The sequence below is a fragment of the Harpegnathos saltator genome, unplaced genomic scaffold, assembly GCF_003227715.2.
Source record: "Harpegnathos saltator strain DR-91 unplaced genomic scaffold, Hsal_v8.6 scaffold594, whole genome shotgun sequence".
NCBI classification, from domain to species: domain Eukaryota; kingdom Metazoa; phylum Arthropoda; class Insecta; order Hymenoptera; family Formicidae; genus Harpegnathos; species Harpegnathos saltator.
Genome location: NW_020230420.1, coordinates 403,459 through 431,428, shown reverse-complemented (window position 1 = coordinate 431,428; position 27,970 = coordinate 403,459). Strand labels below are relative to the sequence as shown.

Genomic DNA, 27,970 nt, shown 5'->3' with positions numbered 1-27,970 from the left:
GTACATGTTTAAATATAAAACATTTCATATTATCTATCATTAAATCTATTTATATAAGGAATTATATAGAAAAAGTCACATTTTATGTAGCTATTAAAAGAAAGATTAATTTCCTTAAGATCTAAAGATTATTTTTAATTTTTTAACTATGCACAATGCTAAATATCTAATATAGTGTATAAAATTAATACATGTGTAAAAATGAAACTGTTTCAGTGTATTATTTCATTTATCTTGAGATTAACATTTTGGAACTGTATATTAGTCAAAACAAATTTTCCTCATATGTAAATTAATTAGAATGGTAGTTGCAAATACATGCACTTGTAGCATTGTAACCTTAAATAGTACAATTGTACCCTATTTTCTTTGCTTGCATTATTCAATTTTAATTAGCTTTGCTTTGAATCTCAATTATTAATGGTCTGGTACCATATATATTGCTCAATATTACTTGTCTTTTGATCAATGCGAGTGCTTCTTGTCCCTTTGTATAACATTGTTTAATCTTTTCCTGATCTTGCAATATTTTGTTCTCTTTGAATTCTTGTCTTACTTTTCGCAGAGCATACATCCTGAAAAATATAAAACAGCTGATATATATATATATATTGCTTAATTTTGCCACATCAATATATAAGTATTACAAAAGTATGAGAAATGTCCTATAATTCATATTCACGGTTATACCAGAAATCAAAATTACTTTTTTTTATTTACAACATAAAGTTGCATAACTGCAAGAAAGTAGTGCCACGACAACATAAGGAAACAAAGTAATATATTCTTCAACATATATTATTATTACGAATATTACGAATTAAATATGTTAAAAAAACATCTCATTATTAATATTTAACATAAAGTTCATATTTTTGGATGCCGTTTGCTTGTTTTACCTATAATTGTACGAGTTCCATTGCTTGCTTTCTCGGATCAAGTTCCGATAAAGACTCAAGATCATATTTCGACTAGGATTCATTATCTGTAAATAACAATTCACAACTAATATGACCAGAACTATCGGCGGCTAATCTGTTGCACGTGTACGCTCGCTCACTAGTGACCACAGAATATGAGTATCATGCATATCACAGATCTGTTCTTTTCAGCTGAACTGAGTTGCACTTTCTTGCATTAGAGTGAAATAAATATATAATGGAGCATTAAAAGGAAAGGAACTGCGTTACTAGATGCCTAAAAATAACAGGTTTATAGATAAAAGATAGACAGTGTTGAAGAAAATAATCGGCTCCCAGAAGAATAAATTTAAATATGTCTTCTTATAAATAAACATCATATTTAAAAAATGGGTGCTAATAGGTCTTATTACATTACTGCTTTATAGCCGAAAGGTCGAGAAATCCTTTCTTTGGGTTTGCGTCTGCACGAGGGATGCAATAGAATTTGCATTTGTATTTGCATGAACATTACACTTACGCATAGAAGTGCTATTTCGTGCTAGAACTGCTACTCTTGCCGCATGAAGCGATTAAATTCAATTTGGGATTTACTCTTGGCTTCTGTAGACCCGATAAAAAACGATTCTAAGAATCTGTGTAGTGTTATTTAAATCACAGGTATATTATTATTATTATTATATAAATCACAGATTTATATGCAATTACATAAGTTTAAATGAAAAAGAAACGAAAGATAAGTAATAGGAAACAAGGTAAATAAACTATATTGCATATAACCTCTTTTATATTTGCAAAATAGATTGATTTCTCATTTTCTCAGTACAAATGACTTAAAACAATCTATGATTAATTTAAATTAATAATTTTATTTGTATAATAAGTAAAAAGGAGAAGATACAATATTCATAAATATATATATCTTGCAGTTTATAACATGCATATTATGTATTCGTTACACTAAACAACTTTGAGATCGGTGAAAAATGTAATAGGAAGAAACTAACAACCTGCAATAATGTGGTATGCAATTTTTGTGCATGTATATTTCATTCATCCATCAGAAAAGATTCTGTTTACAATGTATCTTTTACAGGTGTAGCAAGTATATTCACTTTAGTATGAAAGCCCTGACAACATACAGAGCAATCTCTAATGTTGCCAGTGTGAATAAAAATATCAATGAGCTGGTGCTGCTAGATCAGAAATATGTAACAGACAATTGGACAAACATTACTCCAAATGTTATCGCTAAGTTAGAGAGAAATTTGCATGTCAAACAGTATCATCCACTGTCACACTTGCGCCAGCGTATTGTAAACTATTTTTACAAACAGTTTCACAACAGGAATGGAACACCAGCTTTTAGCATCTACGATAACATATGCCCTGTAGTTACAACTAGTCAAAACTTCGATTCTCTGTTTGTGCCGAAAGATCATCCCAGTAGAAAAAAGAGCGATTGTTACTATGTAAACCAAGACACGCTGCTCAGGTCGCACACAACCGCGCATCAAGCAGAATTGATTTCAATGGGTTTGAATAATTTTCTCGTTATTGGCGATGTATATCGGCGAGATGAGATCGACAGCACACATTATCCAGTCTTTCACCAGGCTGACGCAGTCAGATTATGTACGTTGCAAGAGATATTTCATGATGTAAACGATTCCGAAGGGCTAAAATTATTCGAGCACTCAAGTATAGAAACTACTAACAAGCAAAGTTGTCATACTTTAGAAGCAGTGAAGATAATGGAGCGGGAATTGAAAAGCACTTTAATCGGTTTAGCGCAAACTATCTTTGGGAAAGGTACAGCTACATCATCCTTCATTTAATATCTTTGATAACAGTATAAATACTTTTTCAGTTTCATCAGAACAAACTGAAAATTTGGTTTAACAATATTTCTCGTTGATAGACGTGCAATGTCGGTGGGTTGATCAATACTTCCCATTCACTCATCCATCTTGGGAGTTAGAAGTATTGTTTAACGATAAATGGCTCGAGATGTTGGGTTGTGGTATCATGCGCCAAGAGATCCTGCAGAAATCTGGCGCTGTTGATCGGATCGGATGGGCGTTTGGTCTTGGCTTGGAACGCTTAGCTATGCGCTTATACAGCATACCGGACATACGATTATTTTGGAGCGAGGACATTAGTTTTATAAATCAGTTCAAAGTAGACAATCCTGACACTTCTATAGAATATAAGGTGAGATGAATTATTTCACGTATAACGTTACAATATATACAATATATAATGATTACATCTTCATATATATCGAACGAATAATTTAATCGGTTGAATATAACATATTTTTTAGCTTATAAGTATATTTCCTCCTTGTACGAACGACATAAGCTTCTGGTTACCGCAAGACGAGAGTTATTCCCCAAGTGACTTCTACGACATAGTACGGGAAATAGGTGGTGATGTCGTTGACCAAATCATTTTGAAAGACCAGTTCGTTCATCCGAAAACGAAGAAGATATCTCATTGTTACAGTATAGTGTACAGACATATGGAACGCACTTTAACTCAGAAAGAAGTCAATGAGATTCACAGTCAAGTGGAAAAAGTAATAGCTGCTAAACTTAATGTGACTGTTAGGTAGAATTAAGAATAAAATGCTTTTCTAACAAAAACTGGTTTTTTATTTAGAGAATGTGAGTTCTACGAGCTACTTATTTCATATTATTTAAACAGCGCAGCATCAGCCTCGAGCCACTATTGTTAACTTCAATGAAATTCGTTAATATACATGTAGATTGCGTCGTATGAACTGCACGAATATATCAGAGAAATCGAGAAAAGGAATATATTATTTTATTTGCGAATAAATTAATCACAAACGCGTTACATTGGCAAATAATAATTTTCTAACAGCTATTATTAATTGCGATACGTTTCATTCATATTAGAGGTAACAACGATTACAGTTTACATGTTCTACATGCTTGCATTATATACATGTATATAAAACATATTACGTAATCTGGTATTGATAGTTTATGCGAAATATATATGATTTATGATACAAATGAAAAGCTAGGACACTTTCTGAAAGATAAGGAAACAAATGTCTGGAATAGTCCTGGGATCGACTTCATCATATAACAGTGTTAGTGCAAAAATTGCCGTTTATACTTAGTTCACAAAAATCACAGTTTCATTTCTGACACTCAAATCCCATTCCTTAATCGTATTAACTTTAACAATTTTTTTCTTCTTTAAAGTAAAATGCATTGATCTCTCGTTACAAATAAAGATTATCTGAATGAGTTCCTGAATATATCAGGATACTTGAAGATTTTTACTCGATACATGAGAAATACTGTCGTGCTCAGTTAGAACATTTCTAATTAGTATTTTGCGAACGAATGATAAGCATCGAACCTATGTAAATGCCGTAATACGTGCATACAAACGCACTGAAATGGAAGATTCGAATTTGGCGTTACATTCATAATTAAATATATATAAATAAAAGAAAAAATATATAAAGAAAAAATCAGATAGAAAAAGTCATGTATTTCTTGTTTGACCTCAAGTCAGGATGTGTAGTAATATAGATAAGCTTTGCAGGAAGTATTTAACATTATATGAAGTATCGTGAAGTTGTTAGTTCCGCACGTAAAATCCAATCCGTATCCCAACGAAGTTACTCAGTGCGCAATATAATACAGGAGATTTGGAAACTTTATCGGCTCTTATTTCGCAGTATAGGCATTTCTTGTTATACCATTAGTCCTCGATAGAATTGTTACAAAAATAGTTGGTTGATATAAAACGGTGCATATAATTTGTCTTAGTCCGCTACAAACGAACTGAGCAATATTAGTTGGATTGGATTGGAACGAAAGAGAGAACATTCTGTGTGTATACATTTTTCTCTATATTACTAATACGTTACGCTGATGTTTTGTCCTCCTTTGTGTCTCTCTATACGCAGATGGCAGATAACGACGCTCTTGTGCGAGATAATTTAGGATAATTTTGTATAACTAGGAGGTGAAAACTTCTTCCTCAAAAACTTTAAGATGTACAGTGGCATGCACGAGACTAACGTTATCACCAATACTTTCCACAAGAAGTCCGTCGTTTTGATGAATTCAGCGTCTGTGTTAAAACAGATGGTAGAAAACCGTTTATTAATGAAATGAATACTTCGATCATCTCTTTTTTCTTGCGTTATTGCGAATGCGTTAGACTTACCGAAGTAATCCTTGAGGACGACCAGTGACAGCAAATAAAGCGCTAGAGAGAAGATTTCCGCGAGCATCATTATATGATGCCAAGTTCTGATTGTTAAAGCAACCATTATTAACTCCGTCAAAACAAGCGCCGAAAAACTGATGGCCACTATATGAATAAATTCGTCCTCGAACATTATAAGTGCACCATACATTATTACTCCTCCTGGAACAGAATATTATGGAGAACATATAGTACGATATATTTTACAGAGATCATGATTTACCCTGACATATGCTTATGATTTTATTTATTTTCTTCACTTTATTTTATCTACTTTATCATCATTAGACGCGATTTAGATATCATGACTCACCTTGATATATGCTTATCAAAACCCACATAAAAAATGTTTTATACGACAATGAACGACCTTTGCTTAACTCTTTGTAGAGTTCTGGGTAAGTAAGTGCTATTTTTCCGGACACATCCTTATCCAGTACTAACGAAAAGACGGGGAACATTGTATATATCGTAGCATACCTACAAAGTATTTTAACATACGATTAATTTATATGCATTGAGGTATTGAAACAGTTGTTTCTTGAGAAAGAGTCATAAGACGTCAATATAAAGAGATTGCATAAGCAACGCAATGAACAGTAAGTTTGTATTACTTACCCCACCATAAGAAAACCCTGATACAAAGCGACCGAAGATAAATAAAAGACCGCAGAGAACACTGCCTGCATAGTCGAAATGATCAAGCCACGGTGTATGACGAATTGGCTTAATGCGGCCGAGCGTTTGTAACTTCTTCTACCATGAACTAATAATAAATTAGCGAGATGACTGAACTGAGAGATTGAGAAATCCGCAGCCAATGATGCTTGTCTTCCCTCAAGACCTTCCAGACCGATTCCTGATGGTGGACATGTGATAACCGTAAGTTACAATATCGATTAAAATATCAACCTAAGTTAGATATGTGGAACTTTGCATGGATTTCCACAAGAAAATCAAATTACAAATTAAACAGACCAGCGTCCGCAGCTTGTATCATAGAGACGTCGTTGCCACCGTCGCCAACTGCTGCTGTTCTCTTTCCGGTGTGTCTCTGTATGAGACTGACGACCTCGGCTTTCTGCGTAGGGGAACATCGGCAACAGACAACGGCGGGTGATCCGCAAGCAAGTTCCAAGAACTCTTGTTCGTAATACTGCAAGCACACCTCCAGGGAATCACCGCTGATAACTAAGGCACAATCTTGCTTCTTGCGGAACGTGTTCAGTTCCAAGTGGGCGTCGGTACGAGTCACGACGGACTTGAAAACGTGCAGTCCTTGGGTACGTGAGACCAGCCGCGAGGATTTTGCTATACACGTGGCGGTCTCCAGCTTGTCACCGGTCAACATCCATATCTTGATACCGGCGTTCCTCAAAAGCTCCAATGTAGGCCTTACTCTATCTTGCAGCCTGTCCTCGACACCGGTTACGCATAACAGTTCCATTTCTCTCTCAAGGCTCTCGACTACCGCGGCGACCCTCGATACACGATCGCTCACGCTCATTCGCGCCGCGTTGTACCTGCGATTGGCACAATACGAGAAATTTATTGAAAATTAATATAATAATCACATTTTACTACATTCATTAGAAATTAAATTATTTTTTTAATTATCTTAGGTTTATCTTCAAGTGTTGTACGAATCGTTTTATGGACCACAAAGGATCTGAAGATAAACTTAAGACGATCTTAAACCTAAGATTCGGTTGTGTGTGAATCGGTGGTTTTTATATATATTGATTTAAGTAATTTCTCAATTCTTCCAGTACGTTACCTCGCTTCAAAATCAAGATACTGATCTTCAGTAAGATTCTTCTTGGCCACGACCAATGTTCTGAGACCTTCGCGCGCCATGTTGCCGCATACTTCTTCCAGCCAGTCATTGTACTGTACAATACCAGACATCACAACGTCCGCACCTTTCAGGTAAAACACGATTTCAGAGCTGGACTCCTCTCTCACGATTATTCCCATCCGCTTGGTTTCCGACGTGAAGGGGAATATCTGTAGTATCGTGTAATTCAGTATTTGACCGTTCAAAGCTTTCAACTGCATCGTGTTTAGGTCTCGTTTGATCAAAGCCAATCCCATTTCTTCCGTCCACTTCACCAGAGCCACCTCGTCCGGGCTCGAAGCCTGGTAATTACGTTTCTGTTCTGGCAGGTAGTAGTGTTGATCGGCTTCGGTTTGACTGAAATGTTAAAATCCAAATTGAAGATGACCATTTCAGCTTCCGCGATTTTCAGCAAGCGAAAAATTGCCTGTACCTCTGGATGGAACCCGTGTCTCCAGTTTCTCCCGTTTGTACGCTCACCGTATCCAGATTCGTGGATCTCATTACGTCGTCGTATACCGGGGTTACATTGTGGCAGAGCGCTAAAGCGTGCACCGCGTCGTAGATTCGGGTGTTTTCGGATCTCCGCACTTTGCCGCTATGTGCACTTGGTGCCGGTTTCACCAGAGAATTATCAGAGTTAATCGAGTAATAAGATTTCAACACCGTCGTCACCTCGTCAAACGTCTCTTGGCCGTAAGATATAGTGCCCAGGTGAAGTTTTTTGAACACCATCTTATTCTGTGTCAGCGTGCCAGTTTTGTCGCTCAGCAGGTAAGATATACGTCCGAGTTCCTCTGGGATGGTAGTTGTCCTCACGACCGTACCGACGATATCTTTGTCTCTCTGTATGCACCAAGCATAGAACACCTTGCCCATGTCGAGGTTTACTCGCAAGCTGATCGGTATGATGTATGAGAACAGCAAAACAAAACGGAACATGTAACGGTACCATGGGCCGTTGAATCCCTTCAAACACATCATTACAAGAGCGAGTCCTATTACTGCGCAAAACAGCACCTGTAGAGATATAAAGTATATATCAACATTTACACGCACACATATCGATCTTGACGCACAACTGCTATATATATGCGCAATACCTTCGTCAATTGATTGATCTCTTGGTCGAGTAAACCAACTTTTGACCTAATTGCGGAATGATTCATCAGAGATCGCGTCTCCTGACCGGTGTAAACAACGATACCGAGAGCAGATCCCGATGCTACAGCAGTGTTGGCCCATAGAGTATTGTCTACGCCCAAGCTCTCTTCACTGCTGTATCCATCATACTGCAAATATTATGATTATGTGAGACAATCTGAAAAAATATTTAGAGTAAAATGGACGAAAGCAAAATTACTCACCCTCGAAAAGGTACCGATAAAGCTGTGTATGTCCTTTTGAGGTTTCTCGACATACAAACTAGCTTTAATATCAAACAATTGAGAATTGCTTTCCAATTTTTGCGTTGCAGGCACTGCCAACCTCAATTTCCAATCCGTCTCGCCATCCAACTGATCAGTACGCACGAAACACGCGCCAGATTTCTCAGTCGTGCGTAACAATACCAAGTCAGCAGGTACCCTTTGACCCTTCTCCACTATTACCTTGTAAAAAGGAACAGAATTGTTTATGCTTCGTGTGTCAAATTCCCTTATCGGATCAATGAGAAAAGTATTTATAATAAAATTTACCAAGTCACCAACTCGCAATTTCGAACTTGGTACTAACTCTGATGTATCAAAACCCCTTACTAGTCTATAATATTTTTGTGCATTGACTTCTTTGTCTCTCTTATACCTTCTAAAGTCATCAATAGCTTCGCGGAAAATCGTTACAGTTAAAACAAAGCACAATGGTCCCCAATATGTGTATAAATACCCTATTCTTATGTCTGGTATAAATTGGGATATAGCCATAAGCAAAAAGTATAAATTCAAGAAGAATTTAAATTGCTGAAAGAGGACCTGTAAAACAACAAATATATATCGTTAATTAGATTATGTTAATAATTTCAAAGAGATTTCAAAGAGGTGGGAATGGTATTTACAGTCAGATCTTATAACACCTGAACATGTACTTGAGGCAATCTTAAATACAAAACACAACAATGAATAAGATACTAAGATCTTTCACTGAGGAAAAACATACCAAAGGCAAGAAAGTAACAACATTGTATTTTTGATTTCTTATAACATTGGTGGGGAACTTTTCATGCATAGGCTGTCCAATGTGGATAACTCTGGCTCTTAACTCCCGCTCTCTGCAGCATCTTCTCCACATCCAAGTACAACATCTGCGAGCATGAGAAACAATTCTGATCTAACAAGATTGCATATATAGATTGAACATATTTTGATAACACGCTGTCTCTCTCTCTCTCCCTCTCTTTCTCTTTCTCTCTCTCTCTCTCTCTCTCTCTCTCTCTCTCTCTCTCTCTCTCTCTCTCTCACTGGCATTCGTCTTTGCCCCTGATGTCGTATCATCCATAAAGTTAACAATGATAAAAAAATAATTACATCCCAGATTGAAATTTAAACCTGTTAACGTGTGCAACGCGATATAACCAACAATCACGAGTACAAAATCCGTTTTCATCATTGACGTCTGTCGAACGTAAACAAATGTACAAACGTCATCGTCGTCTGACACATTGATCGGACGGAACGTCGTTCACGTAACCACCGCGAGAAACTCGATCAGAAGCGCGTTATTCCAAAAAAACTCCGCGCGAAGAATTCGCGTCATCGCGAAGAACAGCGCGTTATGCGCAAAAATCGAAGCCTCGTCGGACGAGACAAGATGTACGTCACCTCGACCAGGAGCTGTAACTCCGCGGCTTAGATATTAACGGGATGTCCTCCTTGGACAGCCTAATAACGTTGCTCTGTGTCTCCATGTAGGTTATTTCCTCGTTAGAGACTGCATAAAGGATCTCCGTGATGATTTCGTTGGCGTTTCCTCGCGCTTCGTAAGAAACAACCACCGATAAGATTCTTATATCAAAAAAAAGCTACGCGAGAACCGACAATATTATGACATCACACGTCGCGATCGCGGAATATGCGCCTCCAAGGCACGTCAATTGCGGCAAACTTGTGCGATTGGTGCGCCTCGGGCAGAAGCTGCTCCAGGATTGGCTGCACCAGTCGATCCAACAGTGCGACGCCGAACGCGCTGCTTAGGCCCGGTTGCACCAACATTATTTTGGTTTTAAGTGAGACTTAAACATAAGTCTATCTTTATCTTTCTTACTAAATAAATAAAGACAGAGATATATTTAAGTCTCACTTAAAACCAAAATAATGTTGGTGCAACTGGGCCTTATTCCTGTGAAATCTCGTCAGGTTGCTTTTTGGCGCGGGAATGAGGTGCTTTGAACAATACTGATGACAGGAGATCGGTCTTCTTGCGCGAATATCTTCCTAGGAACGGCCCAGAAAAGTGGAAAAACAGCGCCGTTAAAGAGACTTAGCAACGTTAAACGCGTGACTTGACGTGGACATTGTTATAACATTCACGTGCGTAGAACTTCGCTTTCGTACCGCTTAGAAACGTAGTTTGTTTTAGGAAAAATTATCACTACTCAAGCTATAATTAAATTGATATTAAATTAAATTGTATAATTAAATTAACTTTACACTGCAGAGCTGATATCGTGTTTGACAGATCCGGAGAACAATATTACTTTCCTCCCAACCTTAACGATAAATATAATCAAAGTTATCAACAACGATAAACAGGGACAATAAAAAGGAGAGACTTGCGGGTCGATTATGAATCTTTTCCTGCAAAGTCAACATTTTCTAATCCAAAAGAAACCTAATTCGGAAACGTTCAGCTCTCACGCTAGAGAGTTCACACTAGAAGAGAAGATCATCTGCTAGGTTTCTCACATAGGGGACCTACCTAGGTGGACGAAATGTCACAGCCGTCAAACGGGGTCGAATATACTATTTCGAGCGCGCGTAACGCGTGTCTTTCGATCGACCGCGTTGACATCACGCGGGATCGAGTTCCGTCGTCCCTGTGCAGGTGCAACAACAGCAGACGGCACCGATGAGGATGTCCAGCGCGAGTCAACAAGACCAATTTCTAAGAAGCTTCACGTGCACGTCGCGGGACAGCATCACAGCTGCCCGTGTTCCGGGGGACACCCGGTAGACAGATGACAGCAGCAGTGACGCGACTCACCCGCAGAGGCAGTTCCTCAGGTACTTGGAGCAATCGCTAATGCGCCGTCGCCTCGACGTGAGGAGCCTGATGCTGTCCTCGGACGGCTGCAGCAGGTAGTCGGTCTCTTCGTCGTCCATTTCAAAGTCCCGCTCGTCGGAGTTGAGACGCAACGGCATCTCCTCCAGCCTCATGTTGACAGGAGGACTGTGAGCGACGTATATCCCCCGCTGTATCCGTCTAACTCCTTCCTGCCCGTCTCACCTATCTACCCCTCCGCCAAAGGAACAAGGTAAGGAACCGAGATGATATATCGCGCGCTCCTCCTTGCTCCTCTTATCCTGGCGCGCGGCTCAGACGCGGTTAACTGATGCGGATTAATCGCCGTCTCGCGCGTTGCGACGTCGCGGCACCACGTCCCCGGCGCATATCTTATCAGACCGCGACGAATCGGCCGGCCGCGAGCGAGAGACTACCGTGAGAATCGCAGCGTGTGTGTGTCCGTCGTCCGTTTGTGTCGTCGAACCGTTGTTGTAGCGATTCGCGACCGACACCAGCGGCTGCGGCTCGCTCGTCGTCACACAACTACGATGACGACGACGACGACGACGACGACGACGACATCAAGTGCCTCGGCTTGTTTACACGTGAGCACGCACACACCGTGAGTACGCACGACGCCGTGCGTTTGTGCATCATGGCGCTTTCGCGCGCGGTAAAGACGCGAAACGACGAGGAACGTGGGAGATCGTCGGTACCAGCCATTCTCGCGGCACCTGACGTGCTCGCGACTGTTCAAGGGTCAGAATAGGTCAACGTGGACTTCGGGGTCGCGTATCGACACGCGAGATTCCCGTTCACCGCGTCGCACGCGGCGAAGCGCCGCGCGCCATGTCGCTCGCCAGACCGTCACGTGACCGCGCTGTCTGCTGCGTTCGACTTCGATCTATTTGGCGGGCTGATTCGAACGGGCAGCGAGGAGCTCCGTTGAACCCTGTGTCTCGGTATCTTGTTAATCGTGATCTCTCTCGGTACTTTATTAATCGTCAATATTCAACAGCCCGTTAATTAGTTCCTCGCGCTGGCGTTCGTGCTTGAGGGAAATAGGGACCGTGTAAAAGGGCTCGCGAACAGCCTAATTTCCGGATAAATTTCTACGTGAGACTCTCGTCGGTAGACGGTTTGGGAGCAATGACTGAGAGGAGTGTCGACGTTTACGATTTATTTACGCTACATTGTTCGTTGCGTTTCTCCCGAACTCGCTAAGAACTCGCATCGAGCTCGATCCGATACTTGGCAGCTAGCGGCACGATCGCGTCTTCCGATGATTTATCCCGCGATCTTCCTCTGAGTCGCAATTGTTGGAAGAGCTGCTTGCACGCGACTTGCTCGTCCTTCGTCATGAAGTATACCGTCAGATCGAATCTGCTGCAAGTGCTTAATATGTCGAGAATTTCTATGATCTGCGTTACATCGTCCACCTCGGACACACAGTGCAGGCACACGTTCATCAAGTCACCGAGGAAGAACGTAGGTATCTCCACTCGAAAAATACGAGTCTGCAGGACGTGCCTGTCGTAACGGCAAAAGTTATCGTTAACCGCCAGAATAAATGGGGAGCCACGACGACGTAGAGACGACGACTGCGAAAACTTCGACTTTGACCCGATCATTTTGTCGTCTTCACGTCGCTTTGACGTCATCCTTTATCGCACCCGGACTTTGATTGATTCGTAAAGATTATCTCGATCGGTTACCTCAAACCCCACATGTAAGCGAGCCTCTCGGAGTAGTCTTCGAGCGTTCTCCAATGCCGCAGAAAGTCCTCGCACGCTTCCGAGGCTTCCGCCTTTACATCTCGCTTGTTCCCCTCGGCGCGTTTCGATTTTCTCCAAATTGCGGACGCGATCGGATGTCTGGTGCTGTTGCTCACAGGGTTCCACTGCACGCCGATCTTCGGCTTCACGTCATTACGATCGAGGGGTTTCAAGTGAGCAGCATTCACCTGCCAAATGTTATTTCACTTATCGTGAGTGACAGAGAATCCACCGAAAAGACACGAAAGACACTTCTTCGCGCGAAACGTTGCTGCGCATCGGGAATTACGTGAAGCTGAGATAATTTTTCTTACATCTTCGAGTACTACCCAGTCAGAACCGTGATTCGACGTTGGTTTGACGTTGAAATGCTCGTTGAATCAACGTTAATTCAACCCTCATCGGTATCGAATCAACGTTGTGGCTCTGACTGGATACTTCTCGGTCTGAACATTTACAAGTAACTCGGTCGAATTACCATCTGCCTGAAGTGCTCATACGTCGGCACACCTTGTTCAACCGCCCGGAGCTTGGCATCGTTTTGCAACTTGTACAATTCGTCGGCCGCGAGAGCCGCGTGAAGCTCTTCCTCCAGGCTCTTGTAGTCCATCGGAGCCCTCAACGCGCTCATCGTCGCTGTCTTTTTCTTCCTCATCGAGAAACCCTACACTCGGCATGACGGTAAAACTGTTTGTTGCTATGGAAACTCGGGGATCGATTCGATGCGCTATCGATTGGGAGATGCGTTTACTCCCTGCTTCTGCTTTATCGCGATCCTTTTATCTACCGGCAACTCGTGCAAAATTACCCAAGTCCGGCATTCGAAAACCGACCGAGCTGAGAACCGAGCAACGTTCTCAGCGACGCTGTTGGGAATAAATGAACACACACGTCGCAGGGTCGATTGCTTTGTTACTTATTCAATTTCGGGTAATAATAATTTCGCTCTCGGCCAGAACTTTCTCCTTTGACATTCTCCCTTGCCTCTTCTTCAGCAGTCTATCGTGGGTCCTCTTCATCTCGAGTATTTCCTTCATCTCCTCCTTGTCCTCCTCCTGAAATCAATATTTTATCGCTGACGGTTGCTCAACTCGGCAGGATTTATTCGTCAACATTGTGAAAGATGTTCTTTCGTACGTACACTTTGATTCAACCGGAGGACCAACGCTCGACGGCCGCCGGACATCGGCTGAGAGTAGTCCATGAGCTTCTTCAGCCTCTCGGCGGGGCTGACTCCTCTCTCCACGACCAGAACTATGCGCGCCCACTGAAACGGATGCGCGCGAGTTATACGCCGCAGAAATTCAGCAAGTTAAGCAGCGAGAGGTGGTCGCGTCCCACTTGAACTACTCGCTGACCAACAACGTACTTGTCTTTGCCATTCATTTCTGGTCTCGGCGATCTTCTGGTAAGTGTTGCCCATCATAGCAATTAGCATGTTTACGAGCAGGATCGCCACGATCGCCATGTACAACACAAACAGCAGCTGCAACGGTAATGATTATTACCGTGATGGCACACGAGCGCGTCAAACGCACTTAACGCATCTTTCGCAGGACTTGCAGTGAACGAATGAATCATTCGTATGTTTGTGTAAATCAAGCGTTAAGCCTCGCATCGTCGCTGAGACGTGTCCCACGGATCGGAGCAACGACGCGTCGCAGTTTAGCATCGCGACTATGATTGGTATGATAAACGAGGCCAAACGACGACGGTCGTGTGCCGATTCTCTCTCGGTTCAATCGCCAGCTGATATCCCTGATATAGAGCGACGACGAGGAGAAAAACAAGTATACCTTAGCCTCGGACTCGTGTTCGGTTCGCTCGAACGCGCCGTAGTAGTCGCCGAAGTTCGTCATGCTCATCAGGAACATCGCCATGATGCTCTCCATCGGCGACGGCATCGGGTTCGATACCGAATCGTCGACGCCTTCCGGGGTATTCGGGTTGTCGAACGACAGAAATATAATGTAGTACGCTGCGGACGAATTTAACCTTCAGTCTGGCCAAAGTATTCAGAGAGAATTTTATCGCAGTCAAGTACATATAAATGTAGTAAAAAATATAGGAATTTCGCAGTAAATGAATTATCGTGGAATTTTGCAGTCGAGGAACATGTCGGCGTTCTGTCTTGCTGTCTTGTTTTAGAAAAAGATTTTCCGATTTACGGTATGTTTATTATTCGAGATATAAAATCCTTGGTCCTTAGGTAGATGAAGCTCCTCAGACAAGACGAAGTCTACCGACAGACCTTTCTTGCGCTCTTCTAGAGAATATGGTAAAGAAGATTAAAACCGTATAAAGAAAAGGTAAGGTATTCTTTCTGCGCACAGCTAATGAATAGTTTCACACGTGACGAGTTCGCATGTGATACTTTCTACTTCGTCGCTCTTGGGACAGAATTACACGACCGCTATTCAGAATAGAGAAGTCCAAGTTTTGATCTGCCTCGCAGCCTAGTCGACATCTGCGTTTCGTAATGGCTCGTCATGAAACCGACGGTTATCCAATACCGGGGCAAAATTTTACCTGTCGATTCTTGACCGCCGACACTGTACTGTGGTTAAGCGATATCGACGATAAGCAATTTCCACGTGGGGAGATCTGCTATCGACAGGAAGTGTATGAACGAACAGACGCTCCATTCAAGCCGTCGTCGGCGCGATGTCACCGACGACGACGGCGAAAAGGCGAGATGGCAATAGCACACGGTGTGGTCTCTGCAGGTTGCATAATAGCGCTGTTTAACGTATCGCGCAGCCTTCTCGTACAGTTCCCGCGCGTCTCCTTCTGTGGCATTCCTCGCCGTTGTCGGGGAAAACCTTCGACGCCAATGTGTGTCAATGTCGGGTTGCAGTAGCGTAGTAAAACTGTCGATTAGGTCATATGATGTGCGCGGCGGCGCCGCCGGTGCCGTTATATTCCCGCGGCTAATTAATAATTGTTGGAGCCAATAGAATAAGGCACCGACGGCGCAAAGGAGCCGAAGATCGTCGCGGCTGTGTATGTATGCGTGAAGCTATCGCGCAAATCGATCGGCGTTTCTCGTTCATTATCGTCGTGTCGACTTCGATTATCGATGACGATAGTCGGCGACTGGGTTGTCGGTTTATTTAGAATAGAGAAGTGAAGCCTGTGTTCCGCTTGAAACAGACCTCATATCTCTAGCTAGATAGCTTTTGCTATTCGGAAGCAGAAAATCAATCACGTTGTAAAATCATGTCAAAGTGACTGGAAGATGAAGGAATCACGATGAAGAAACAAATTTGCATGGTCATTTCCTTGGCGCAAGAGCGACGAAGGAACTGAATGTGAACGACGTGCAATAACTGTCAGCTGAGACGGCGGTTAAACGTCGCTCCGCGAAATTTACGGCGGATATTACCTTGAGAGAAGCCCATGACGAAGACCAGATAGATGGACACGAATCTGAGGAGGTCGCCCATGATCATCCTGTAAATCATCACGACGAACGGACCGACCGTCTTGAAGCCTCTGCAGAAGAATAAGAAATACGGTGCCGTTGTCAGCATCACCACGACCGCCAACATGTCTTCGACTTCGTCGGCGCAGGCTAATCTCAGAAATGGAAACGAGAGTAAGATGCAGCACGAGAAGAGAAACATGACGCGCGACGGCGCTGTCATCTGAAAAGTGACACTCGCATCAGCACGTGTCACGAGTTGCGAGAAGGAATTCGAAAAGCTTTGCAGATTTGACTTCCACACGGCTGTTCGTGGCGCATCTGCGTTTTCACAGCGAGAAACGCTAAGCTAACGCTCTGCTAACTGTGACGGACTCATCTTACTAGATTCTCGACGAACATGTTGAGCCCCAAAAACCTCGCCTCCCGCAGTGCGGCTAAAATGTAGAGCACCGCGGCGATTTCCATCAGCACTTCCGCAGTCAGCCGGATCTTCGCACTTATCGTCGTTAGCTGCATCAGCCTGCATTCTTCCGTCAGATCTTCCCACCTGCATTCAGGGGATTGCTGTTTGCCGTGGAAAATTTTAACAATGTCGGAATGGAAAATACTTCACGATACGACTGGTAATTTACACGCGCGCATCCACAAATTTACGAAGCCGTCGGATATGTCGAAGTTTCTCCTGAGACTTACGCGGAAAAAGAAATTACCTTACACACGACTTTTTTACGTTTATCTTTGTCTCAACTTTTTGAGTTCCGGCTTGTTCTCGAGAATAATATGTCTAAAAATAAAAACATCTCGATTGATCTGATTGACCAATTATCAGATATTTTTGGATGTGAGTTTGCTCATCTTGAGAAAAATCGTTTTCATCTTTTCACCAATTTTCACCAATTTCTCATGACAAATCTCCCTAATTTGTCTCGCCGAGATGACTTTCCGAATTAAACTCTCGAGACACTATTTACATACGTATCTGATACCACTCTGTTAAAATAATAGCAAATTTCCAAAATAAAAAGATCGAAACTCAAAATGTCGATACAATGAGATGTTACGCAGTGATCAATTGTTAGATTTTACAAGCGTACACTCGTATGTAAATCACAACGTACCAATTGTCCTTATCGTTGGACTTCGACACCTCGATGCTGCCGATGATCGTCCCCGCGGTCGAATTCGCATCGCTCGTGACATTCTCGTTGTAAGCATCTGTCAAGTAATCTGACTCATTGTACGGACTACTGGTATACCACAGCGTACGAATGGCGGCTTCGTCAGGGGCACTCAGGATGCCCTCGTTGTCGCTCAGCGAAGGCAAAATATTCTTCAGGGCCGATGTAATGTTCGACGTCACTTGCAGCTGGATCTTCTCCAACGATTCTTGCGTCACGTTTAAGGACGATTTGAGGTTCGAGGCAAAAGCCGCGGCGAGGCTGTTCGTGACGAGGTTCGACAGGTCCGAGCTTTGGAACAACCTAAGAATCTCCATCGCCGTTGCGTTCGATGAATTCGTTCTCGTATCGTTCGCATTTTCGGTCTCCTGCGGCAACGGGCCCGGGCGAAGAGTGAAGCTGATCAGCGACAGCACGAAGTAGAAGCAGAAGAGGAAGAATTGACGGTAGAATCTGAAAGATTTCTTAGCATACAATAACATTCAATCTATTCATAGCTATTGCTAAGATGAAAATTTGAGACAAGAGATAATGTTCCTTTGTACGTACCGAGACTTAACGAAAGTGTTCCACTTGGCGTTCAGAAGGTCGACTAACATACCGTCCATCAATTCTAGATGCTCGTCTTTTTCCTGAAAACGCCGTAGTCATCGAATCAAGCTCGTCGACTTGAGTTTAACCAACGAAACGATCCGCTTACCCCAAAAACAACCAAATTCAGGGCGGAGTTCTTGTTGATAGTCCCGATGTTAATATCGATCGTGTCTATTTGCGACAACGGGTAAGCTGCGCAAGTTATGCTACCGATCTGCCAGTATATCTCTCTCTCGATGTTCAGAATGTGAAAGAACATCTCGATCTTGGCCAGCTTTGCTGACAACGTCAGCGGAGTCAGGTGTTGGACGTTTCTTATGGCCAACGAGGCTCCCACTTCGTACGCCATGTCGAACGTAGTCTATAAAATTAAAGCGCAGGTCGCATACGCGAAGAAAACTGCAGGTATAATGCTCTCAATATTTTTTATCAGCGTCAATCGTATGTCGTCAATATTACGTTCGTTCTGATCGTCAAAGTGATCGATCCTTCGAAATCGGATGATTCGCAGCAAAAACCGAGGAAGAGCGCGCTGCGCGTTACCACTCACCAGCTTCTCATATATCACCAACATGTGCAAAACCGTGTTGCCGTTGGTGTCCTGCTTGTCAGGATCCGCGCCTCTGGCGAGCATAAGCCTGTAGCACTCCTCCTGGCCCAGACACGCGGCGAAGCTCAACGGGTATTCTCCCCAGTACACGTATCTGCGGGCATAATTGTAAAGCAAATCGCGCCGAGGACTTTCATCGAATTATCTCGCGTGGAACCGCTTTACGTTGCTGATTGAGCGATCAACGGAATCACGGGGCTGACGGGGCTCATTGAGACCTCTGATGGACGAGCCCGTTCATTTATGATCAACGTCAGCGAATTTAGCAAGCGGCTCATGTTCATGTTCGCGAAAGCGCGCGACGCGACGATTCAACACGGATTGAATAGTCTCGGCGTGGGATGATGGAAAACGCGTCGTACCCGCTGTAATTGGTCTCCGGTGCAACGCACACCCACTCGTGGTCCAGACTATCAACCCTTGACGCTTTCTGATCCTCCGGACACATGAAGTTACCGAAGCACCTCTCGTGAACATCCGCACCGCTGTCTAGAAGATACTTCACCATCGCTGGGTCCTCGTTTACGATCGCGATGTGCAGCACGTTCTCTCCTGGAAACGGATTGTCACAAAGCCAAGGCCAAGGAATAATCAGCGAGCAGGTGCACGCTCTCGTTAGGCGTCTAGTGACGATTCTGCCGAAGGCTCACCGTAGTATTCGTCGCTTATGTAAATGTCGTTTATGAGATTCGGATAGAAGCGTAGCAATCGTTTCGCCAGATCCGCGTGGAGAGCAGTGGCATTTAACATGCACAAGTGCAGGATAGTTTCACCGACAGCGCCTCTCTCGCTCAGGCTCCAGCAGACCAGTCTGTATTTGCTTTTGTCTAGCGGGAAGTAGCGATATTTTACTCGTCGATCGAATCACCGTGTGGTATAACTTGTAACTTGTAATCTTGCGAATAAGAATTCTGAGATCTCGACAATTAAGGCGAGTAGCAAATTTTCAGCAGCGTTCATCAAAAAAGCCGCCTGTCGCAAATTTACAATTTATCGAACAAAATTATCTTTCTGGGCACTTATTTACACTCTGTTTAAGTGACAGATGTTGAAGCGAAATTAAAATGAATATATACGAGAAATATCATAAATATAAAAATATTTATTTTTCATTTCTCTTTCATTTCTCAATGATTTATTTGTGCACCGGTGGATTGTGCACAGTGTAATAGGGATAGATATAAATATCGAGATTTTTATCACAACTGCAAAAGAAAATTTCCCGACTCGCATTCGTACTACCTATTTTAGTCTCGTCAACATCTTCATCACCCATGTCCTTATCTATGTCGTAATCCGCCGGATTTTCCATGGCTTTCAAAGGTGCCAGCTGCATGATGTGAAGAAGAAATTCCGTTTAGAATTATAATATTGAATCTGAAAGAAACGAGGGACCGATCCAGGGTACCATTTTATGTCGCGGACGATCTTTGTTTCTTAGAAGAACCAGTTTGTCCACGGGTATCCACTTGCCCTTTCCTTTGTTGTACAGGTAGGGCTCGACCTTTGTTCTCACCGCGTGATCCAACTCTGCGAACTGCTTAGTTTGCGCTGCTCTCTTCATCATGTCTACGAACAACCCACCGCCTGCAATTTGGACAAATAAATACTCGTATACTGGTCATTTATGTCTCAGTAACGTCCCATTAGCGAGAAGTCATTAAAGCAAAGTCGCGGCAGCGATGTGTAAAAACGAGTCACAAAATCTTAGAAAAGAGAAAGAAGGAACTCGAAATTCCAATATCTAAGTCTACCGGGCATACTTTCTCCGAAATAATCTCTTTTTTAATTCTCCCCTGGTAGAAGCGCTTTTGAAATCAAACTTCCCAGATACTTCCGTCCGTTATCTTTCCATAAGAATAATGTTAAAATCCAAAACACACAAGAAACATCAACTTCACTTCAGAAGGGTTAAACGAAATATTAATGGCTTTCGCGAGCGAGGAAGCCTCCGTTGAGAGATCGAGCGAATTCCCAAAGCCAGACGTCATACATCGGAGAAGCCCGGCGACGAGGATTCGTAGTCGCGCGAGCGTCATCGCGCGCGTGCTGTATTAAAATTAAATCGCGAACACGGCACGTGGACTCGTTGCGTCATTCGCGACTGCAAGTATTTGGATCGTCGAGTGCTCGAGTGCTCGGACTGCCTAGCCGGGCGTTAGCACTTCAATCGTACTCCGGAATCCTAAATGCAGTGACTCACGGACAATAATACGGTCGACTGAGGAGCAGAGCGGAAGAGGAGCAAGAGGAGGAGGAGGAGGAGGAGGAAGAGGAGGAGGAGGAGGAGGAGAAGGAGCAGGAGGAGAAGGAGAAGGTGGTCCATCCGCGTAATGGATCGCCGTTGGGTTCTGACTCTCAGTTCGATTAACGTTAATTCCGCGCGGCGCATCGCGCCTGTGACAGCATTCCTATTTTCGCATTCGATCGAAAAGTGCGCCCGCCAACGCGACTAAAAACAACCGCAGCCCCGCGTTACGCACAGTCACGTTGCGACGTAATCCGTCAATTAGACGCAACGTGACAACTCGTGCGTGATGTCAGGCGGCACGCAGATGCTTGCGAGAGGAATCCTTCACGAGACTGGCCGAAAATCGCCGGCCAGGCGCCTCTCTCTCTCTCTCTCTCTCTCTCCTCCCTTTTCTTTTTTTACTTCCTCCTTACGCCGTTGCGCAATCGCTTGTTGTCGCAATGACTATTCCCCAAGTCGATTGCGATTTGATAACGATTCGATACATATCGCAATCGGGACGGGATGTCTTGGAATGAAGTCGCGTTCGATCGATCAGAAGCTGCAGCTTGTTGCTTTTGAATTTGAACGTCGCAGGCCATCTGACGTTCCATTAATCGCGAACGATGTTGTCCAATCAATCGTTAATAAGCCTGCGCGGCTTTCTGCTGCTCTTTGCAATCCAATAAACCGCGATTCACTCGCACTGACCAGACGAGAACCCGACGCCGGATTTTGTCGAGTTCAACAAAAACGAGAATTGAGTCAAGTGCATCTCTACGGTTTGAAAATCGCGAATCGTCCACTCACGTTCGAACCTTCACGCGTTATAAATTGTTTTCAAACTGCAATGATGAACAGCGGAAACGTATGTTGCATATCTAAAAAAGAAATCTTTCGACGCAACTTGCATGAAAAAAAGAACAGAGAAAGAGGAGGAGAATAATTAAGAGAAAGGAAGAGGAAGAAATGTGTAACATTCCCGAACCATTTTGTTGTTAACACGTTTTATAGCATTGTCGACCGTGCGCTCGTCGGGGGACAAATCCGTCGCACCTTCGATCTGAACGGCACGTAGCAGTACCTACAACGCCATCTTGCACTCTCTGGTGCAAATGTTGGACACACAACGAGGCAATCGCTGGCGCAAGCTGCGGGCAGCGACCGTGGCTAGCGTCAGTAGTTAGACGTGGCACATCGTGGATCGACGCAGGTCATGGCGCAGTGGAAGCAGGAAGCAATATTGAACCTCATTAACGCGTACCGCTCGCGAAGATTCCTCTGGGATCACACGACGTCCGAGTACAACGATCGGAACAAAAGGTTCGAGGCATGGAAGGAAATCGCCGACGAGGTGAGATCTCTCACACGCATTCTCTCACACGCTTACACGGGATACAACGCGACTCGTCGCCGAGAGAACTTCTGCGAATTTCTGCGTCCCTTGCCTAAAATGCCCTGTAAGTAATAACAATGCTGACGTTGGTGATGACAGTATACAAATAATTTTATCGAGCGCGTGTAGAAGACACACATTACGTGACGCACACGAACAACGGACGTTATGCGGCAAGAGCGGGACGCGACCGAGAGACAAGCGACGCAGCGAGATGCAGCTGCTAAGCCTGCCTTGTTTGGCGGTTGGGGCAGGCAATATATACGCGATGGAGGGAAGTAACGTTTTACCGACGATGGTAACGAAAGTGACTGTTGCTTGGCTCTGTGGAATATACGTGCGCGCGTGAAGTGGACGACAGGGAAGTGTGTTCCGAACGAAGAGACGAAAAAAGATTCGATGACGCTTCCCCTCCTAACTTGTCGTAACGGTGACGGTAACGAGAACTTTTCGAAGCTGCATTGTGTGAATTACAATGACTGCCGAGGATGGATCGATATATTTCTGTGTGCAAAGAAAAAAAGTAACTTTCCGACTTTCGTGTTTTGTTATCGCAGGCGTCTTCTTCGTTACGCGTGACACATCCGTGAGCAACATGCGCTATAGCGCTTGCGCGCGCTTTGCCAGGGAAACACTCGGCCGCGGCGAAAAGTACTTGGGCGAGTGTATTCTAGACCAAGTACGACGGCACGTCCAATATTTGCGCAAGTTCTTGCGCAACGACGTGCACCAAGCGCGCGCGCGCGCGCGCGGAAGCGCTTATTGCGGTGCAGAATGTGAAGTAATGTTACTTCACAGGAGCGCATTCGCGCGCGGACAGCGCGCGCGTGCGTAAATCTATTATTAGTTTGTTTACGTTGGCCGCGCGCATTTGCTTCACACGAAAACACCTGACGTTAATTGAATTGTAATTTATAATTCGATTCGTATAGTTACAATCCTCGTCATCGACATGCGGCGTTCTCTCTCTCTCTCTCTCTCTCTCTCTCTCTCTCTCTTTTCTTTCGTTTTTCTCGTTTTGCCTTTCCTTCCTTCCTTCCTTCCTTCCTTCCTTCCTTCCTTACTTAAATCGAGTCGAGGGAGACGCAGACTCCTTATCGCGCGTGGCATGTTACACGCAGGTCGGCTTCGACGTGCTGACGGTGGAGAGAAAACTGAAGAGCCTGAAAACTCATTTCATGTCGGTTCACAAAGCGTACGCGAAGAGGCGGCTCAAGGCCGATTTGAATTCTGACATCGCCGCCAAGCCCAAGTGGTTCGCTTACGAGGCCATGACTTTTCTGATTAAAGGACTCGCGCCGCGAGTTAACCGCGAGGCAGCAAACGCGAAGAAGCAGGTGCGTCCTTTCTCACAAAGAGGCTGTTAATAGCAAGCTATTGTCACTTGTATCACCGCGTACCGGTGTACATTGTGTAGCTTGATCTAATTAACAGTCACGATGTAATGTTACTGCTATAGCGATTAATGACAAAAAAATAATATAACAATGATAACGTTACAAGTTTCGTAATAATATTACAAAAAGAATCGCAACAAAACGAATATAACAAAAATTCTTTTTCTTCTTTTTCTTACTTTTTCCCCTATTTATTGTGTGAGAATTTTCTTACTCGTTATACTCGTATTGTCTCACCAAGCTACTGTACACCAAAGGGATCAAACCCGTATTAATTATTAATAAATAAATAAATTAATTAATAAACAGAATACAAGAAGAAATAATGTTACGAAAGAAAATCTTGTAATATATGCATGCTCCTAATTATTTATTGCAAAAGTAATGTATAATACTAGTATATATTAGTATGATAACAAAAAATATATCTTTGGAAGTTACAATCGATATCTTTCTCTTAGGTTTCTGTGCCTCTCCCTGATTGGAAACCGCAGGTACGTCTTTGTGCTTATCGCATTATAGTGGGGTCAATATTATAGATTATAAGTTGTTGACTATATAGCGATTCCGCGTGCGTTAATATCACGTCATATTCCACAAAGTATCTCAAGACAGAGTGTCTCAACCCTGTTCGTCATATGTTATCCTGTTTTGCATGTCACATCGCCGAATTTCAGTTTACAACCCGCTCTGTGGGACGCACGATCCTCGGTGGCGATGTCACGATTTTTCTTCCACGATTTCAGGAAATTCCGTTAGGTCGTGACGAATTCACGATTTTTGCCGAGCACGTCGCCATCCGGCTGAAAAACATCACGGACGTGCGCGCGAGGCTGGTCGCGCAGCATCAGATAAACAACATCCTGTTCGAGGCAGAGATTGGAAAGTATAACATGCACACGTACAGTACGTCGATGATGGAGAACCTGGCCGAGCCCTCGACGTCCCACGAGGAGAAAATGATCATTCCCGAAGCGGTCTAATTTAACATGCTGACTACCGACTACATGTTACATCTCTCTGAGCTGACGCGCGCGCTAGGAGAATTTTCTATTCCGCGTCGACTCAACTCGCACTTTTCCCTGCGAGAATGAACTCTTATCTCACATATGACATTCGCTGAATTACACATGTAATTTCTAAAATGGCGATTCCCGAGAGAAGAGCAGTGAGTGTGTTAATCCGGGCTCCCTCGTGAGGGCGCAACAACCATTCTCCGTCTCTTCCTCTCGGGTCTTCGTTAAGTTCGTGTATGCCGAACGGTCCTCGGCTCGCGTCGCTCGTATATACTTCATTCGGTTTTACAGCGCGAACGTTACGACGACAATAATTCCTCGTTACTTGTCGGTATGATTATACGACGAAAGTTACGACGAAAGTCCGCGACGACTCGGTCCGCCAAAGGCCGAAGGAGCGTTTCGCGTGTTGGCTGAATGCGCTCGGCCTGGCCAATGGCTCTATTTATGTGCCTTACGTTTTGCCGGCGTGTCATATCCTTCCTCGTTACAACCGCGAAAGCCGCATCAAAAGCCAGCTTTTGACGGGCGCAGCCAACATGCTGACAACACGAAACGCTCGTCAGAAATGTTTCGACGGCGACCATGGCGGTGTGTGCCATTTTCAGATATTTCAGACGCTCGCTTCGCTCGCGCTCGTTGTGTCGTCCGCTTTCGCGAATGAGTGTGCGAATTGAAGCGGAACGTCGGCGCAAATTAACGACAAATTCAAAATTCAGCCGTCACCGTCAGACGTCACCGATGAGGAATTGCTGTACGCCGGAAAGATGACCGCCGCGGCTGTCGCAGTGAGCGCTACGTTTTCAAAACGTAGACGCAGATTTGGTGAGATTACTATTCGTGACGTCGGCAGCTTTGCAATTCCTTTTCTGATAATCGTTCAGACCTTAATCGTCGACTTGCGCGATGAATAAACACGTAGTTGGCCACGAGAAGTACCCGACGAAAGTATGCTCTCGGTGTTGAAATATTTTTACCAACTGATATCTGCATTGACTTTTTGACTGTATTGACTTTTGTACCTTTTCGTTTTACCTCGAAACAATGTGTGATGGGAGTGAGCACTTTATCGAAAGGCGTTTGCGTGACACATGTGGCGGTGGTCTTTGACAAAGAACTGTTATACCAAAAAAGCGTGTGATTCTTATAGGTCAGCTCTTCACACATATCTCTCTTTTATTTTTTTTAATGACATTTTAACAACATTTGTCCATATTTCATTGAATCAACTGCGACGATTTGTCTGTGCGATTGATTGTGGGAATCACAATAAACTAAACTGAAGCACATTATGACGCAAGTGGGTCGTTCAATTATTTCACTCACCTTTCAGATCGACCAACTTATAAAGCATGATGGACGACGTGTCCGTCTGCTTTTTCACGCCGCTCGTGACGTTGCTCTCGGTATTGCCCATCTTCCCGTTTTATTCTCGCCCCGCTCGGACGTATAATATCAATGTTTATGTTTGCACAGCCGAGGGAATTTTTCACGCATCGCGAGCCCGACTGATGCCCGTTGAAATTTAGGAGCGCGTTTGCAGAAGTTCGGTTGCCATAGGATACCATAGACGATTATCGATTAAGCAAACAAACACACGGTTCGGCTCGAGACTCGCGTCCGACCGATTCAATTTGCGCGGGTCGGCGTTTCGTTATTTCTCTTCCTATTAATCGCTCGCCGAACGCTATACGCGCGGTGTTCTCTTATCACGAGCTAGGGATTAGCGCGGCCGGAATTCACCTCGAAATAAAGAACCGCAGGTCAGTCCGCAAATTCGGAGACGGAAGGTGTTAATTGCGTGGCGTGTTAAGTGGATTCGGTAGGAAATCCTGTTCTCTCGCGTGGTTAATAAGATCCCGCGCCGGAATCCGCAGAGCCAAAATTCTCGTGTAATCTCGTTCTGTGATAGTACAAACGGTCTCTTATCGCAGCGCCGATGACTCACCGCATCCACTAGAACTGTACAACCTGTATCGAAAGAACGGAGAAAACAAGATGCAAGAAACGAAAGAAACCTAAGCATCAGCATTTTCATAATCACTCAAGAGTGTTTCACTTATCGCGCTATTGTTACGCCGAGCGTCAACTCGCGCGAGCACACGCGTGCGACCTTTCTCCAGCACGTTCCATTCTCCAATAGAAAAAAAAGAGAGCAGTATGAATTAAGGTTGACAGATTTATAAGTCACGGCAAGAATCATTTGTCCCGTGTCGTCGCGCGGGTCATCGCGATCGTTCTCGTATAATTGATCGGTATCAGGGAACGCAATGTTTATGAGAGAGAAAGAGAGAGAGAGAGAGAGAGAGAGAGGGGATGGACGTCTCGGCTCTACAATAATATAAAGATGTTACATCGTTTGGACGCGCCTTAAATCCTCCGTGTCATAATACAGAGACTTTGATAACTCGAAGTGGACGTACAGACGCGTGGTTAGAAAATATTGTAAAATAATTCACGAATGTTCTCATTAACTGAAAATATCCACACGGTGGATGCGACTATTGCGTGTGAAAAGTCTGTCGGACGAACGTTCGACGTTTGTAGCGCGAATTCTGTCGCGGTGAAAAGACCGGACGAATAATTCACGCGCATACCTAAGCAATGACCGCGCTTTAATTTAGAACGGAATATTTTTCGGCTGCAATACCGCAATTGATCATGGGCTGTTAAGCGGTTATAAATACGCTTATGACCGTAGCCGCATTTACACTGGTACTGAGAACCGGCTGCAAGCGTACGCACGCACATAATACCTTGATCTCGCCCGTGCGAGCAGGAAATTAGATTCTATTATTGCGCCGACGGTCTAGGACAGTTTGCGAGCGGGTTTTTGCTCTGGTCCAAACGTTCTGTCGAACAGCTCGAACTTTGACCAACGGCCAACGATACTCGCTGTTTTATAAACGTCCAGAGAGAGAGAGAGAGAGAGAGAGAGAGAGAGAGATGAGAAAGCTTTAAATAATAATCCTTGTATATAAAAAATGGATAACATTCTTTCCATGCGAGAAATATCATTTGTAAAAATGTTTAATATTTGACTGAAGATATTTGCATTTTTTTCGCGATTATTTAAAAAAAGATTTTGTCTTATAAAATTTTTGTACAAAAC

The 27,970-nt window shown here is 43.8% G+C and overlaps 6 protein-coding genes across 8 annotated transcripts; 2 read left to right on the top strand and 4 right to left on the bottom strand.

The window, feature by feature from the left end:
• Positions 1–72: 72 nt before the first annotated feature.
• bcn92 (LYR motif-containing protein bcn92) lies at positions 73–1,200 on the bottom strand. The gene is made up of 2 exons (XM_011146366.3): positions 900–1,200; positions 73–575 (listed from the first exon to the last, which is right to left on the bottom strand). The coding sequence occupies exons 1-2, from the start codon at positions 980–982 to the stop codon at positions 389–391; spliced, it is 270 nt and encodes an 89-aa protein (XP_011144668.1). The 5' UTR covers positions 983–1,200; the 3' UTR covers positions 73–388.
• Positions 1,201–1,360: 160 nt separating this feature from the next.
• On the top strand, positions 1,361–3,552 carry PheRS-m (Phenylalanyl-tRNA synthetase, mitochondrial). 2 transcript variants are annotated; one of them, XM_011146364.3, is made up of 5 exons: positions 1,361–1,580; positions 1,850–1,943; positions 2,017–2,732; positions 2,842–3,134; positions 3,247–3,552. In XM_011146364.3, the coding sequence occupies exons 2-5, from the start codon at positions 1,939–1,941 to the stop codon at positions 3,535–3,537; spliced, it is 1,305 nt and encodes a 434-aa protein (XP_011144666.1). In that variant the 5' UTR covers positions 1,361–1,580; positions 1,850–1,938; the 3' UTR covers positions 3,538–3,552. The 2 variants fall into 2 exon arrangements, with proteins under 2 accessions (XP_011144666.1, XP_011144667.1); XM_011146365.3 differs by lacking the exon at positions 1,361–1,580 and adding an exon at positions 1,609–1,675.
• A 180-nt stretch (positions 3,553–3,732) lies between these two features.
• LOC105186279 (probable phospholipid-transporting ATPase IIB) lies at positions 3,733–12,079 on the bottom strand. Of its 2 annotated transcripts, none has more exons than XM_011146362.3 (12): positions 11,215–12,079; positions 9,172–9,316; positions 8,715–8,987; positions 8,385–8,627; positions 8,121–8,309; positions 7,451–8,037; positions 6,958–7,374; positions 6,159–6,703; positions 5,799–6,039; positions 5,494–5,660; positions 5,139–5,342; positions 3,733–5,042 (listed from the first exon to the last, which is right to left on the bottom strand). In XM_011146362.3, the coding sequence occupies exons 1-12, from the start codon at positions 11,385–11,387 to the stop codon at positions 4,909–4,911; spliced, it is 3,318 nt and encodes a 1,105-aa protein (XP_011144664.2). In that variant the 5' UTR covers positions 11,388–12,079; the 3' UTR covers positions 3,733–4,908. The 2 variants fall into 2 exon arrangements, with proteins under 2 accessions (XP_011144664.2, XP_011144665.2); XM_011146363.3 differs by lacking the exon at positions 11,215–12,079 and adding an exon at positions 9,834–10,191.
• A 321-nt stretch (positions 12,080–12,400) lies between these two features.
• On the bottom strand, positions 12,401–13,690 carry LOC105186278 (coiled-coil domain-containing protein 103). The gene is made up of 3 exons (XM_011146361.3): positions 13,489–13,690; positions 12,951–13,198; positions 12,401–12,765 (listed from the first exon to the last, which is right to left on the bottom strand). The coding sequence occupies exons 1-3, from the start codon at positions 13,663–13,665 to the stop codon at positions 12,456–12,458; spliced, it is 735 nt and encodes a 244-aa protein (XP_011144663.2). The 5' UTR covers positions 13,666–13,690; the 3' UTR covers positions 12,401–12,455.
• Positions 13,691–13,905: 215 nt separating this feature from the next.
• On the bottom strand, positions 13,906–20,521 carry nan (transient receptor potential cation channel subfamily V member nanchung). The gene is made up of 14 exons (XM_019842868.2): positions 20,228–20,521; positions 20,062–20,149; positions 19,470–19,646; positions 19,182–19,371; positions 18,760–18,913; positions 18,316–18,570; positions 18,165–18,247; positions 17,556–18,068; positions 16,819–16,984; positions 16,396–16,657; positions 14,807–14,988; positions 14,380–14,496; positions 14,152–14,277; positions 13,906–14,065 (listed from the first exon to the last, which is right to left on the bottom strand). The coding sequence occupies exons 1-14, from the start codon at positions 20,384–20,386 to the stop codon at positions 13,931–13,933; spliced, it is 2,607 nt and encodes an 868-aa protein (XP_019698427.1). The 5' UTR covers positions 20,387–20,521; the 3' UTR covers positions 13,906–13,930.
• Positions 20,522–21,999: 1,478 nt separating this feature from the next.
• On the top strand, positions 22,000–26,158 carry LOC105186277 (uncharacterized). The gene is made up of 4 exons (XM_011146360.3): positions 22,000–22,403; positions 23,567–23,782; positions 24,304–24,336; positions 24,589–26,158. Exons 1-4 carry the CDS (start codon positions 22,266–22,268, stop codon positions 24,823–24,825), a joined length of 624 nt encoding a protein of 207 aa, XP_011144662.1. The 5' UTR covers positions 22,000–22,265; the 3' UTR covers positions 24,826–26,158.
• The last annotated feature ends 1,812 nt before the right edge of the window (positions 26,159–27,970 follow it).

Bases quoted from the DNA above. Each gene is read 5' to 3' on its own strand.
- LOC105186279 (XM_011146362.3), bottom strand. From the start codon at position 11,387: ATGAGGCTGGAGGAGATGCCGTTGCGTCTCAACTCCGACGAGCGGGAC. The intron at 8,310-8,384 runs GTGAGTAATTTT...TAATATTTGCAG, and splicing joins TTATCGGTACCTTTTCGAGG to TATGATGGATACAGCAGTGA. The intron at 8,038-8,120 runs GTATTGCGCATA...ATATCTCTACAG, and splicing joins AGATCAATCAATTGACGAAG to GTGCTGTTTTGCGCAGTAAT.
- PheRS-m (XM_011146364.3), top strand. The intron at 2,733-2,841 runs GTACAGCTACAT...TCTCGTTGATAG, and splicing joins GCAAACTATCTTTGGGAAAG to ACGTGCAATGTCGGTGGGTT. The intron at 3,135-3,246 runs GTGAGATGAATT...CATATTTTTTAG, and splicing joins ACACTTCTATAGAATATAAG to CTTATAAGTATATTTCCTCC.
- bcn92 (XM_011146366.3), bottom strand. From the start codon at position 982: ATGAATCCTAGTCGAAATATGATCTTGAGTCTTTATCGGAACTTGATC. The intron at 576-899 runs GTAAAACAAGCA...TATATTTTTCAG, and splicing joins TGGAACTCGTACAATTATAG to GATGTATGCTCTGCGAAAAG.
- nan (XM_019842868.2), bottom strand. From the start codon at position 20,386: ATGATGAAGAGAGCAGCGCAAACTAAGCAGTTCGCAGAGTTGGATCAC. The intron at 18,571-18,759 runs GTGAGTGGTAAC...TTAATTTTATAG, and splicing joins TGGTGATATATGAGAAGCTG to ACTACGTTCGACATGGCGTA. The intron at 14,497-14,806 runs GTATACTTGTTT...TTACCGTTGCAG, and splicing joins AACACGAGTCCGAGGCTAAG to CTGCTGTTTGTGTTGTACAT.
- LOC105186277 (XM_011146360.3), top strand. From the start codon at position 22,266: ATGGCGCAGTGGAAGCAGGAAGCAATATTGAACCTCATTAACGCGTAC. The intron at 22,404-23,566 runs GTGAGATCTCTC...TGTTACACGCAG, and splicing joins GGAAGGAAATCGCCGACGAG to GTCGGCTTCGACGTGCTGAC. The intron at 24,337-24,588 runs GTACGTCTTTGT...CCACGATTTCAG, and splicing joins TCCCTGATTGGAAACCGCAG to GAAATTCCGTTAGGTCGTGA.
- LOC105186278 (XM_011146361.3), bottom strand. From the start codon at position 13,665: ATGAGGAAGAAAAAGACAGCGACGATGAGCGCGTTGAGGGCTCCGATG. The intron at 13,199-13,488 runs GTAATTCGACCG...AACATTTGGCAG, and splicing joins ATGAGCACTTCAGGCAGATG to GTGAATGCTGCTCACTTGAA. The intron at 12,766-12,950 runs GTAACCGATCGA...CCGTTACGACAG, and splicing joins GCTTACATGTGGGGTTTGAG to GCACGTCCTGCAGACTCGTA.